This window comes from Bombina bombina, chromosome 3 (assembly GCF_027579735.1).
Source record: "Bombina bombina isolate aBomBom1 chromosome 3, aBomBom1.pri, whole genome shotgun sequence".
NCBI lineage: Eukaryota > Metazoa > Chordata > Amphibia > Anura > Bombinatoridae > Bombina > Bombina bombina.
In genome coordinates, this window is record NC_069501.1 from 467,237,640 (window position 1) to 467,250,139 (window position 12,500).

Genomic DNA, 12,500 nt, shown 5'->3' on the forward strand with positions numbered 1-12,500 from the left:
TTGTGATTCTCCTAATCTGATTTTTCATTCAGACAAGGTAGTTCTGCGTACTAAACCTGGGTTTTTACCTAAGGTTGTTTCTAACAGGAATATCAATCAAGAGATTGTTGTTCCATCATTATGTCCTAATCCTTCTTCAAAGAAGGAACGTCTTTTGCATAATCTGGACGTAGTCCGTGCCCTGAAGTTCTACTTACAGGCAACTAAAGATTTTCGGCAAACTTCTTCTCTGTTTGTCGTTTATTCTGGACAGAGGAGAGGTCAAAAGGCTTCGGCCACCTCTCTCTCTTTTTGGCTTCGTAGCATAATACGGTTAGCCTATGAGACTGCTGGACAGCAGCCCCCTGAAAGAATTACAGCTCATTCCACTAGAGCTGTGGCTTCCACCTGGGCCTTTAAGAATGATGCCTCTGTTGAACAGATTTGCAAGGCTGCAACTTGGTCTTCACTTCATACTTTTCAAAATTTTACAAATTTGACACTTTTGCTTCTTCGGAGGCTGTTTTTGGGAGAAAGGTGCTTCAGGCAGTGGTTCCTTCCGTTTAATGTTCCTGCCTTGTCCCTCCCATCATCCGTGTACTTTAGCTTTGGTATTGGTATCCCATAAGTAATGGATGACCCGTGGACTGAACACACTTAACAAGAGAAAACATAATTTATGCTTACCTGATAAATTTATTTCTCTTGTAGTGTGTTCAGTCCACGGCCCGCCCTGTCTTTTTTTGAGGCAGTTCTAAATTTTAATTATAACTCCAGTCACCACTGCACCCTATAGTTTTTCCTTTCTCGTCTTGTTTCGGTCGAATGACTGGATATGACATGTGAGGGGAGGAGCTGTGTAGCAGCTCTGCTTGGGTGATCCTCTTGCGGCTTCCTGTTGGGAGGTAGAATATATCCCATAAGTAATGGATGACCCGTGGACTGAACACACCACAAGAGAAATAAATTTATCAGGTAAGCATAAATTATGTTTTAATCATGCTCTGTATTTAGAAATATTTTTTTGAAATGTCTCTATACAATGCACTTTTCCTAAACCCCTTAGAAAATGTTCTGGCCGCACGGCCAGTCTGCTGTTACTCCCCCTCAGTGCATTGTGCATGTGCTGTCCTCTCCTAAAGCTTTTGCAACAAGCTGCCTGATAAGGTGTGTCTGACATTGTATAGCTGTTTACTTGCTCAGATGCCGTGGCTGCCCTGCATTGCCTGCTAAAAATTCCTATGTGTAATAAAAGTCAGAGCTTTGACTGCAGACATCGCTCTGTAAGATTTAGGAGACTGAGAACGGCAAGACAAGCAGAGAGATCACTTCAGCTAAACTTCTCACAGCGTGTAGTGAGCATATCAGGAGGACTATGTACTTGTAACAACACAGATTCTCACTGCAGAAATACATATGCTGTCTGCACAAATACAGAGGTAAGAATTTCAGGTCAAATGATGTCTGTGTTGGCACAAGTACGTAGTCCTCCTGATATGCTCACTACACGCTGTGAGAAGTTTAGATGAAGTGATCTCTCTGCTTGTCTTGCCGTTCTTCAGCCTGTCCCAGTCTCATCAATCTTACAGAGCCTATGTCTGCAGTCTAAGCTCTGACTTTTATTACGCATAGGAATTTTTAAAAATTATGTATTTTTACTATTTAGCAGGGGTTAGAGAGGATTTGTTGTGCAGGCAAATTTCTAATGCTCATTTGACATAGGAATTTGCATATAGCCTATGAATGGAGGTTGGGCGTGCTAGACTAAAGCACAGCTCAGCCCTTAAATGGGGGAGTGCCAGCACCGTGGATAATACTCACAGAAGCAGGAATAAAAAGCTAAAATTTGCTAAACATATAGTTAGCAAGTTTAACTATATATGTTTATTTTCTTTAGTCACTATATTTCCTTTATGGACATAGACTGGTGATTGCTGTGTAAACTGGCCCTTTAATCCTAGCCAAGAGAGGTTTTTCTGAGAGTGTCATCGACACTTTGATTCAGGCTCGTAAGCCAGTGACTCGACGCATCTACCATAAGGTGTTGGGGATTTACCTGCACTGGTGTTAGGAGCAGGGTTTTTCTTTGTATAAGGTTAATGTTGCCAGAATTGTATCTTTTCTCCAGGAGGGACTGGAGAAGGGTTTATCTGCTAGTTCCCTGAAGGGACAGATATCGTCCCTGTCGGTGTTGCTGCACAAGAGATTAGCTGAGTTTCCGGATTTGCAGTCCTTTGTTAAGGCCCTGACTAGGATCAGACCTGTGTTTCGAAGGGTGGTTCCGCCTTGGAGCCTCAATCTTGTTCTTCGTGTGTTGCAGCAGGCTCCTTTTGAGCCCATGCATAATGTTGACATTAAACTGTTATCTTAGAAGGTTCTATTTCTATTGGCTATTGCCTCAGCTCGCAGATTCTCTGAGATTTCTGTTTTGCAATGTGACCCCCCCCTTACCTTGTTTTTCATGCCGATAAGGTGGTTTTAAATACTAAGTTAGGTTTCCTTCCTAAGGTGGTGTCAAATCGCAACATTAATCAAGAGATTGTTGTTCCTTCCTTTTGCCCCAATCCTTCCTCGATGAAGGAGCGTTTGCTTCACAATCTATTAAGGGGTTCAGACAATCTTCATATTTATTTGTCATCTATGCGGGTAAGCATAGGCGTCAGAAAGCCACTTCGTAGATTATGAGTCAGAGGGACAACAGCCTCCTGAGAGGATTACGGCTCATTCCACTAGAGCAGTAGCTTCTTCCTGGGCTTTTAAGAACGAAGCCTCTATGGATCAGATTTGTAAGGCGGCAACCTGGTCCTCCTTACATACTTTTGATGTGTTTGCTTCGGCTGAAGCAGCTTTTGGGAGAAAGGTTTTGCAGGCTGTGGTGTCCTCAGATTATGGTCCACCTCTTTCTTGTTCCCTCCCGTTATTCCTTCAGTGTCCTCTGGAGCTTGGGTATTGTTTTCCTAATAGTAAGCATAAAGTTATGGACTCTCCCTGCCTTATGGAAAGAAAACAAAATGTATGCTTACCAGATAAATTCCTTTCTTTCCTGGCAGGGAGAGTCCACAACCCCGCCCTTATGATATTTTAATTTGGGCGCCCCTCCCCCGTTTATTTATTTTTCTGGCACCTTTTATACCCTGATGTTTCTCCTACTTTTCCTTGTTCCCTCGGCCGAATGACTGGGAGGATAGAGGAAGTGGGAGGGATATTTTAGTCTTTGCCTCCTCCTGGTGGCCAGGTGTATTTCACAACGAGAAGGAATGAAGTCGTGGACTCTCTCTGCCAGGAAAGAAAGAAATTTGTCTGGGAAGCATAAAATGTGGTTCTTTATTTTTTTGCTTCTTCCAAGGTGGCTTTTTATAGGAAAAATCTCCAGGTAGCAGTGTTTGGGAAATAAGTGTCTGCCTTTTTCAAAATTGTTGTCCTGCCTACAGCTTGGGTATCAGTTCCCATGCGTAATGAATTGTGGACTCTCACCACCTTATGAAAGAAAACAAAATGTAGGCGTACCTGATAAATTAATTTTTTTCATGGTGGTGAGAGTCCATGAGCCCCGTCCAATCTCATAAATTTTAAACATTTTTGGAGACAGTACCATTTGCACCTCTATTTTCCCTGCTTTGTCCTTTTTTACCTTTCTTTACTATTTCTCATAAATACGACTGGCATACCAGTGAGTTGGGAGGGATAAAGTGCTCTTGAATGTTCTGGGGAATCTTCCTAGCGGCTAGGAAGTGAAAGTGTAAAGTGTTTGTTTTTTTTGGGGGGGGGGGGTTGTGGTTATTTATAGACCTTCTGTGAGTAGAAAGCTGTCATCCATAACCTATAGGGAAAGTGAGGGACAGTAAAGTGAGACAGGCATGACTGCTTTCTTTTGGATTAGTAAAGCAGGAAAGAAAGCTAATAGCCCCTATATTTTAATTAATTAACCATTCTCCTTGTTGCATATATCTTCAAGAATAACATAAGTACTTAATAATAGCGCGGTATATTAAAGAACAGAATATCTCTTAGATACATATATTACCAATCCCTTGCTCTTATAAAAGTTTATTAGCAACACAACTTATGGATCTCGAATCACAAGAGCCCCCACTTATATTTAGGGTTTAGATTCCTTGCCTTGGCGAAATAAATTGCGTAACGAGAGGTTACTGCAACAGGAGCAAAAAACAAAATACTTTTTTTTAGCAAATCTTGTTTTTTGAGACAACCATAATATGGCAAAATCAGTATATACACAAAACACTTATTGCAACATCAATAGTTTAAGTACTGTGACGAGAAGAAATACTTCTGTCGTGCAACAATGTATCCACATATTTATACAGTATGTTTAGACAAATTAAAGTGATTGTAAAGTCAGCCTTCTGTCTAAACAGCTGTGTAACAGTTATCACGAAAAAACTTGAGTTTCATTCATCAAATTTTAAGATTTCAAATGGATACCTGTATTTTCATTATTTTCTATCAATTTTCGGCTAAATCATCCTCCTCCCGGCATTCGCGCTCCGTTGCTGTCCTTTTTGATGGACATCTTAATAGCCAATAACGGCTCTAACCACGGGGGGACCCACCCTCTTATCATGACGTAATACGTCCTTATTGCGCATGCGTTCGTCTTCGGTGTAGAGTTAATCTATTGTAAGCTTGTGCACATTTCGCGCATGCGCAATAGTAGTAAACACGGCGTAGCAATAGAATATTATACCAAGTCCTGTCATTTCCTCTGTATTGTAAAGCTTGGATTAGTGGATCTGAAAGGGCTCCGTATATAGGTTAGATTGTTTTATTTATCTTATCTATGTGACAACTATGTTATAAAGCGGAAACAGCAGTAACGCATGCGCAATGGAAAATAGACACGGGAGCGCGCAGTGCCGATACGTAAACAGCGGGTGGGACCGCTGTTTATGTAATATGGAGGAAAATTAGCAAACAGTGAGTGGGAGGAGCGGTAAGTGAATGAGCGATATTGAATATATAACATAAAAAAGAAATTAAAAATGTTATTAAACAGTTCATGTAGCGGTATGCTTAATCGGATGATTCTCTACCAAACTATATTAGACAAACATGAAAAATTTACATTCGCTTTAAGACGTCCTTGAGAGGTCTGAGCATTTTATACAGACCACTGTAGAGCCAGTTTTAGATTAACCTCCACAGACGTTCTATCCAGTCAGGATTTTAGACAGATTGAACACCACTAAGAGGGTCTTCTTTTACTTCGGAACCCCAAAATATAACTCCTCTAGAGATAAACAGATTGAAGTTTCAGCTCCAAACCGGCAATTCAACAATAGAATGTTAAATAGTGAGCTTGTCAGCTTTTGCTGGAATCCGTCCTGGTTAACGAGAATGAGTTATGAGGCCAGAGAAGGAATCATTCATATTCAAATTGCAGAGTTTCACAAACAACGCTATTTAGGAAATATAGATGATACTTACAGTATAATTGAAGCCTCTCAGTCCTAGACAGGGACCTTTTTGGGGGGAAGGTTTAATTAGGAACCTGGGATTTTACCAGGCGCCTCGACCTTGTCAACAGCAGATTCGCACTGTGAAGTCGGTTCATCCAACTCTGATCCCTCCGCAAAGAACGCTTCAGACCTCGAACAGAGCAGCAGTTCACCAGCCTCCGGTAACGTCTCCTCGTTACGGATCCCTGCTAGCTTACTTCATCCGTAAGCGTAGTTCAGCTGATTTAAAGCGGTATCGTCTTGGAAGGTAAGTATATGCCTTTAGTACCGCTTCTGTACTTGACAGGGTACTCTGCACTTTGGATACTAAAAACAAGTTGCGGGAAACTCCCGCGGCCAATGCAGCTAATATGGACTTCCAGCTTGAGCAGGCAAAAACCAGGCTGTGCGCCACAGTAAAGCGAATAACCCTCCAGAGACACAAGGGTACGTGGATAGCAGCTGGGGGAGATAAATTTGATCACCACGCTGACATGGAACGTGCAGCATCAAGGCTCCACCCCCAACGGAAGTTCCTCTAGCGGCTAGGAAGTGAATCCAATGGATAGTGGACTCTCACCACCATGAAATAAATTATCAGATAAGCATAACTTTTTTTTTTTTTAAATAAATACATATTAATAAACGTTTGTTTGGTTTTTCCTCTCTAAGCGGTTCCACAGTTTGTCACTTCAATCCTTTCATAGGAAGTTATAATGCACAGTTAAGGGCTTCACTAATCTACTGCCTGCTCTCCATCTCTTCTCCCAATTTGTTCACGGCCTAGGTTAAGCTTGCTGGAACCCACAAGAATTGAGAAAACTAAGCATTCTAGTACTCTCAAAGTGTAACCAAGATGGGTTCATAGACACACATTCTCCAATCTGCTCAGTGGTCCGTAGTCTACTCTGACAATATAAATCTTCGACGCTAAGCACTCCCCAAGTACTCTACGCCGCCTCATGCATATTGCTCATGCCCTTAAAGGGACAGTATACACCAATTATTATATAACTGCATGTAACAGACACTACTATAAAGAATAATATGCACAGATACTGATTTAAAAATCCAGTATAAAACTGTTTTAAAAACGTACTTAGAAGCTTCCAGTTTAGCTCTGTTTAAAAGGTTACTGGAACACCCACTGCAAGTGGGAAATAGCAGACCCCCCCTTCTTTTGCATATGAAAAGACCCTTTACACAAACAGGAGCAAGCTGGAGTAGGTATATGTCGATATTCTAAAACTTTGGGGCTTGGTTAGGAGTCTGAAAATGAGCACAATGTTATTTAAAAAATAAGCAAATCTAAAAAAAAAAAACTGTATGGGCTATATAAATAGATAATCTACAAAACACTTATGCAAAGAAAAATCTAGTGTAAAATGTCACTTTAAATGGAAGTAAATTGGAAAGTTGTTTAAAATTGCATGCTCTATCTGAACCATGACAGTTTAGTTTTGACTTGAGTGTCCCTTTAAATAGGTTCCTAAGACTATGGATTGGGGAAGGATGGAGAGAAACACTGTTATGGTGTTTTGGGTGGGGGGGGGTGTTTTTTTGTTTTTTTTCTGTGTAATTAAAGAATTTATGAGAAATTTTATTTTGAGTTCAATTTCCCTTAAAGTGAATGTAAATTTTGATGCTAAAGTGCCTGGTTTTTAAAAAATTTGATTAAAGGGACACTGAACCCAAATTTTTTCTTTCCGGATTCAGATAGAGCATGAAATTTTAAGCAACTTTCTAATTTACTCCTATTATCAAATTTTCTTCATTCTCTTGGTATCTTTATTTGAAATGCAAGAATGTAAGTTTAGATGCCGGCCCATTTTTGGTGAACAACCTGGGTTGTCCTTGCTGATTGGTGGATAAATTCATCCACCAATGAAAAAGTGCTGTCCAGAGTTCTGAATAAAAAATAAACCTTAGATGCCTTCTTTTTCAAATAAAGATATCAAGAGAACAAAGAAAAATTGATAATATGAGTAAATTAGAAAGTTGCTTAAAATTGCATGCTCTATCTAAATCACAAAACCCAAAATTTGGGTTCAGTATCCCTTTAAAAACAGGGGAACTTTAATTCATCAAAATTTATATTTCACTCGTGTTGTTGAAAAAAAAACCTTAACTTTTAATCTTGACAGCATCTCCAGCTTCCTCCAGTCGTCGCAAGCCATTTCTGATGTCAGAAATGATGGATAGGTCATCCTCCAATCTGTGTCTGATTCAACGCTGTAATTGGAGGAAGCCGGATTCCTCATTTTAGACCCAGGAAAAGGCTTTGCGACGGGTGGAGGAAGCTGGAGCTGCTGTCAAGATTAAAAGGTAATTTTCTTTTTCCACAACACGAGTGAAATGTAAATTTTGATGATTTAAAGTGCCCCTGTTTTTAATCGAATTTTTAAAACTTTAGCATCAATATTTATATTCACTTTAAAGTGGCAGTACACACCTTGTATATACAAAACTTCTATGTTTGCTGTAGTGTAGCCAAGTTTAAACATATTTTTTTTTTAACCACTTCGCTACTGGGAATTTCAGAGAAAAACTTGAGACATTTTTAGCATTTTTGCTATCGCTGATTAAACAGAAATTGAGCTTTTTGATTTACCTATGAAAACTATATATATTTTTCAAGTAGACAACCCAAGGTATTGATCTAGGTCCATTTTGGTATATTTGATGCCACCGCCAGATACGATCATAAAAAAAAAATCATTAATTTTTTTCACAAACTTTGGGTTTCTCGCTGAAATTATTTACAAACAACTACTGCAGTCATATGACAAATGGTTATAAAAGCTTCTCTGAAATCCTCTTTGTTCAGAAATAGCAGACATGCATGGCTTTGCCATTGCTTTTTGGCAAATAGAATGCCACTACCCCTTGATCCCTACCTGATTCCTCCCAAACAACTCTCTTCCCTTCCTCACCCCCCACAGGTCACCACCATCTTAGGTACTGGCAGAAGGTCTGCCAGTATGCAGTTTAGGGCTTTTTTTAATTATTATAATTGTTGTCCTCACATAATAGTGATCACTCTTCAACCCCCCCCCCCCCTTCCAAAAAAAGCTCTTTATCCCTCCCCTGTCTTAATGCTAGTGACCATCTTAATTATTTTTATTTTCTCCAACATAGGTGTGTCCGGTCCACGGCGTCATCCTTACTTGTGGGATATTCTCTTCCCCAACAGGAAATGGCAAAGAGCCCAGCAAAGCTGGTCACATGATCCCTCCTAGGCTCCGCCTTCCCCAGTCATTCTCTTTGCCGTTGTACAGGCAACATCTCCACGGAGATGGCTTAGAGTTTTTTGGTGTTTAACTGTAGTTTTTATTATTCAATCAAGAGTTTGTTATTTTAAAATAGTGCTGGTATGTACTATTTACTCTGAAACAGAAAAGAGATGAAGATTTCTGTTTGTAAGAGGAAAATGATTTTAGCAACCGTTACTAAAATCGATGGCTGTTTCCACACAGGACTGTTGAGAGGAATTAACTTCAGTTGGGGGAAACAGTGAGCAGACTTTTGCTGCTTGAGGTATGACACATTTCTAACAAGACGATGTAATGCTGGAAGCTGTCATTTTCCCTATGGGATCCGGTAAGCCATTTTTATTACATAAAGAAAAAAAGGGCTTCACAAGGGCTTTTAAGACTGTAGACATTTTCTGGGCTAAAACGATTGATATATAAGCATATTTTAATACTTCATAGCTTTGAGGAATTATTTTATTCTTGGGAATTATGTAAAATAACCGGCAGGCACTGTATTGGACACCTTATCCTCTAGGGGCTTTCCCTAATCATAGGCAGAGCCTCATTTTCGCGCCTCTATTGCGCACTTGTTTTTGGGAAGCATGACATGCAGATGCATGTGTGAGGAGCTCTGATACATAGAAAAGACTTTCTGAAGGCGTCATTTGGTATCGTATTCCCCTTTGGGCTTGGTTGGGTCTCAGCAAAGCAGATACCAGGGACTGTAAAGGGGTTAAATATAAACACGGCTCCGGTTCCGTTATTTTAAGGGTTAAAGCTTTCAAATTTGGTGTGCAATACTTTTAAGGCTTTAAGACACTGTGGTGAAATTTTGGTGAATTTTGAAAAATTCCTTCATACTTTTTCACATTTGCAGTAATAAAGTGTGTTCAGTTTAAAATTTAAAGTGACAGTAACGGTTTTATTTTAAAACGTTTTTTGTACTTTGTTATCAAGTTTATGCCTGTTTAACATGTCTGAACTACCAGATAGACTGTGTTCTGTATGTGGGGAAGCCAAGGTTCCTTCTCATTTAAATAGATGTGATTTATGTGACACAAAATTTAGAGAAAATGATGCCCAAGATGATTCCTCAAGTGAGGGGAGTAAGCATGGTACTGCATCATCCCCTCCTTCGTCTACACCAGTCTTGCCCACACAGGAGGCCCCTAGTACATCTAGTGCGCCAATACTCCTTACTATGCAACAATTAACGGCTGTAATGGATAATTCTATCAAAAACATTTTAGCCAAAATGCCCACTTATCAGCGAAAGCGCGACTGCTCTGTTTTAGAAAATACTGAAGAGCATGAGGACGCTGATGATATTGGTTCTGAAGTGCCCCTACACCAGTCTGAGGGGGCCAGGGAGGTTTTGTCTGAGGGAGAAATTTCAGATTCAGGGAAAATTTCTCAACAAGCTGAACCTGATATGATTACATTTAAATTTAAATTGGAACATCTCCGCGCCCTGCTTAAGGAGGTGTTATCTACTCTGGATGATTGTGAGAATTTGGTCATTCCAGAGAAATTATGTAAAATGGACAAGTTCCTAGAGGTCCCGGGGCCCCCCGAAGCTTTTCCTATACCCAAGCGGGTGGCGGACATTGTAAATAAAGAATGGGAAAGGCCCGGCATACCTTTCGTCCCTCCCCCTATATTTAAGAAATTGTTTCCTATGGTCGACCCCAGAAAGGACTTATGGCAGACAGTCCCCAAGGTCGAGGGGGCGGTTTCTACTCTAAACAAACGCACCACTATACCCATAGAAGATAGTTGTGCTTTCAAAGATCCTATGGATAAAAAATTAGAGGGTTTGCTTAAAAAGATGTTTGTTCAGCAAGGTTACCTTCTACAACCAATTTCATGCATTGTTCCTGTCACTACAGCAGCGTGTTTCTGGTTCGATGAACTAGAAAAGGCGCTCAATAAAGATTCTTCTTATGAGGAGATTTTGGACAGAATTCATGCTCTCAAATTGGCTAACTCTTTCACCCTAGACGCCACTTTGCAATTGGCTAGATTAGCGGCGAAAAATTCTGGGTTTGCTATTGTGGCGCGCAGAGCGCTTTGGCTAAAATCTTGGTCAGCGGATGCGTCTTCCAAGAACAAATTGCTTAACATTCCTTTCAAGGGGAAAACGCTGTTTGGCCCTGACTTGAAAGAGATTATTTCTGATATCACTGGGGGCAAGGGCCACGCCCTTCCTCAGGATAGGTCTTTCAAGGCCAAAAATAAACCTAATTTTCGTCCCTTTCGCAGAAACGGACCAGCCCCAAGTGCTACATCCTCTAAGCAAGAGGGTAATACTTCTCAAGCCAAGCCAGCCTGGAGGCCAATGCAAGGCTGGAACAAAGGTAAGCAGGCCAAGAAACCTGCCACTGCTACCAAGACAGCATGAGATGTTGGCCCCCGATCCGGGACCGGATCTGGTGGGGGGCAGACTCTCTCTCTTCGCTCAGGCTTGGGCAAGAGATGTTCTGGATCCTTGGGCGCTAGAAATAGTCTCCCAAGGTTATCTTCTGGAATTCAAGGGGCTTCCCCCAAGGGGGAGGTTCCACAGGTCTCAATTGTCTTCAGACCACATAAAAAAACAGGCATTCTTACATTGTGTAGAAGACCTGTTAAAAATGGGAGTGATTCATCCTGTTCCATTAGGAGAACAAGGGATGGGGTTCTACTCCAATCTGTTCGTAGTTCCCAAAAAAGAGGGAACATTCAGACCAATCTTAGATCTCAAGATCCTAAACAAGTTTCTCAAGGTTCCATCGTTCAAAATGGAAACCATTCGAACAATTCTTCCTTCCATCCAGGAAGGTCAATTCATGACCACGGTGGATTTAAAGGATGCGTATCTACATATTCCTATCCACAAGGAACATCATCGGTTCCTAAGGTTCGCATTTCTGGACAAGCATTACCAGTTTGTGGCACTTCCGTTCGGATTAGCCACTGCTCCAAGAATTTTCACAAAGGTACTAGGGTCCCTTCTAGCGGTGCTAAGACCAAGGGGCATTGCAGTAGTACCTTACTTGGACGACATACTGATTCAAGCGTCGTCCCTTCCACAAGCAAAGGCTCACACGGACATTGTCCTGGCCTTTCTCAGATCTCAAGGGTGGAAAGTGAACGTAGAAAAAAGTTCTCTATCTCCGTCAACAAGGGTTCCCTTCTTGGGAACAATAATAGACTCCTTAGAAATGAGGATTTTTCTGACAGAGGCCAGAAAATCAAAACTTCTAAACTCTTGTCAAATACTTCATTCTGTTCCTCTTCCTTCCATAGCGCAGTGCATGGAAGTAATAGGTTTGATGGTAGCGGCAATGGACATAGTTCCTTTTGCGCGAATTCATCTAAGACCATTACAACTGTGCATGCTCAGTCAGTGGAATGGGGACTATACAGACTTGTCTCCGACGATACAAGTAGATCAGAGGACCAGAGATTCACTCCGTTGGTGGCTGTCCCTGGACAACCTGTCACAGGGGATGAGCTTCCGCAGACCAGAGTGGGTCATTGTCACGACCGACGCCAGTCTGGTGGGCTGGGGCGCGGTCTGGGGAACCCTGAAAGCTCAGGGTCTTTGGTCTCGGGAAGAATCTCTTCTCCCGATAAATATTCTGGAACTGAGAGCGATATTCAATGCTCTCAAGGCTTGGCCTCAGCTAGCGAAGGCCAAGTTCATACGGTTTCAATCAGACAACATGACGACTGTTGCGTACATCAACCATCAGGGGGGAACAAGGAGTTCCCTGGCGATGGAAGAAGTGACCAAAATCATTCAATGGGCGGAGACTCACTCCTGCCA

The 12,500-nt window shown here is 41.3% G+C and overlaps 1 protein-coding gene across 1 annotated transcript in view; it reads left to right on the top strand.

Moving 5' to 3' along the window:
- Window positions 1-12,500, top strand: part of USP49 (ubiquitin specific peptidase 49) — a 227,162-nt gene that overhangs the window by 204,408 nt on the left and 10,254 nt on the right. The window contains exon 6 of the mRNA XM_053705336.1: window positions 5,746-5,885. Coding sequence (XP_053561311.1) covers window positions 5,746-5,885 — 140 coding nt within the window. The remainder of the gene's footprint in view (window positions 1-5,745; window positions 5,886-12,500) is intronic.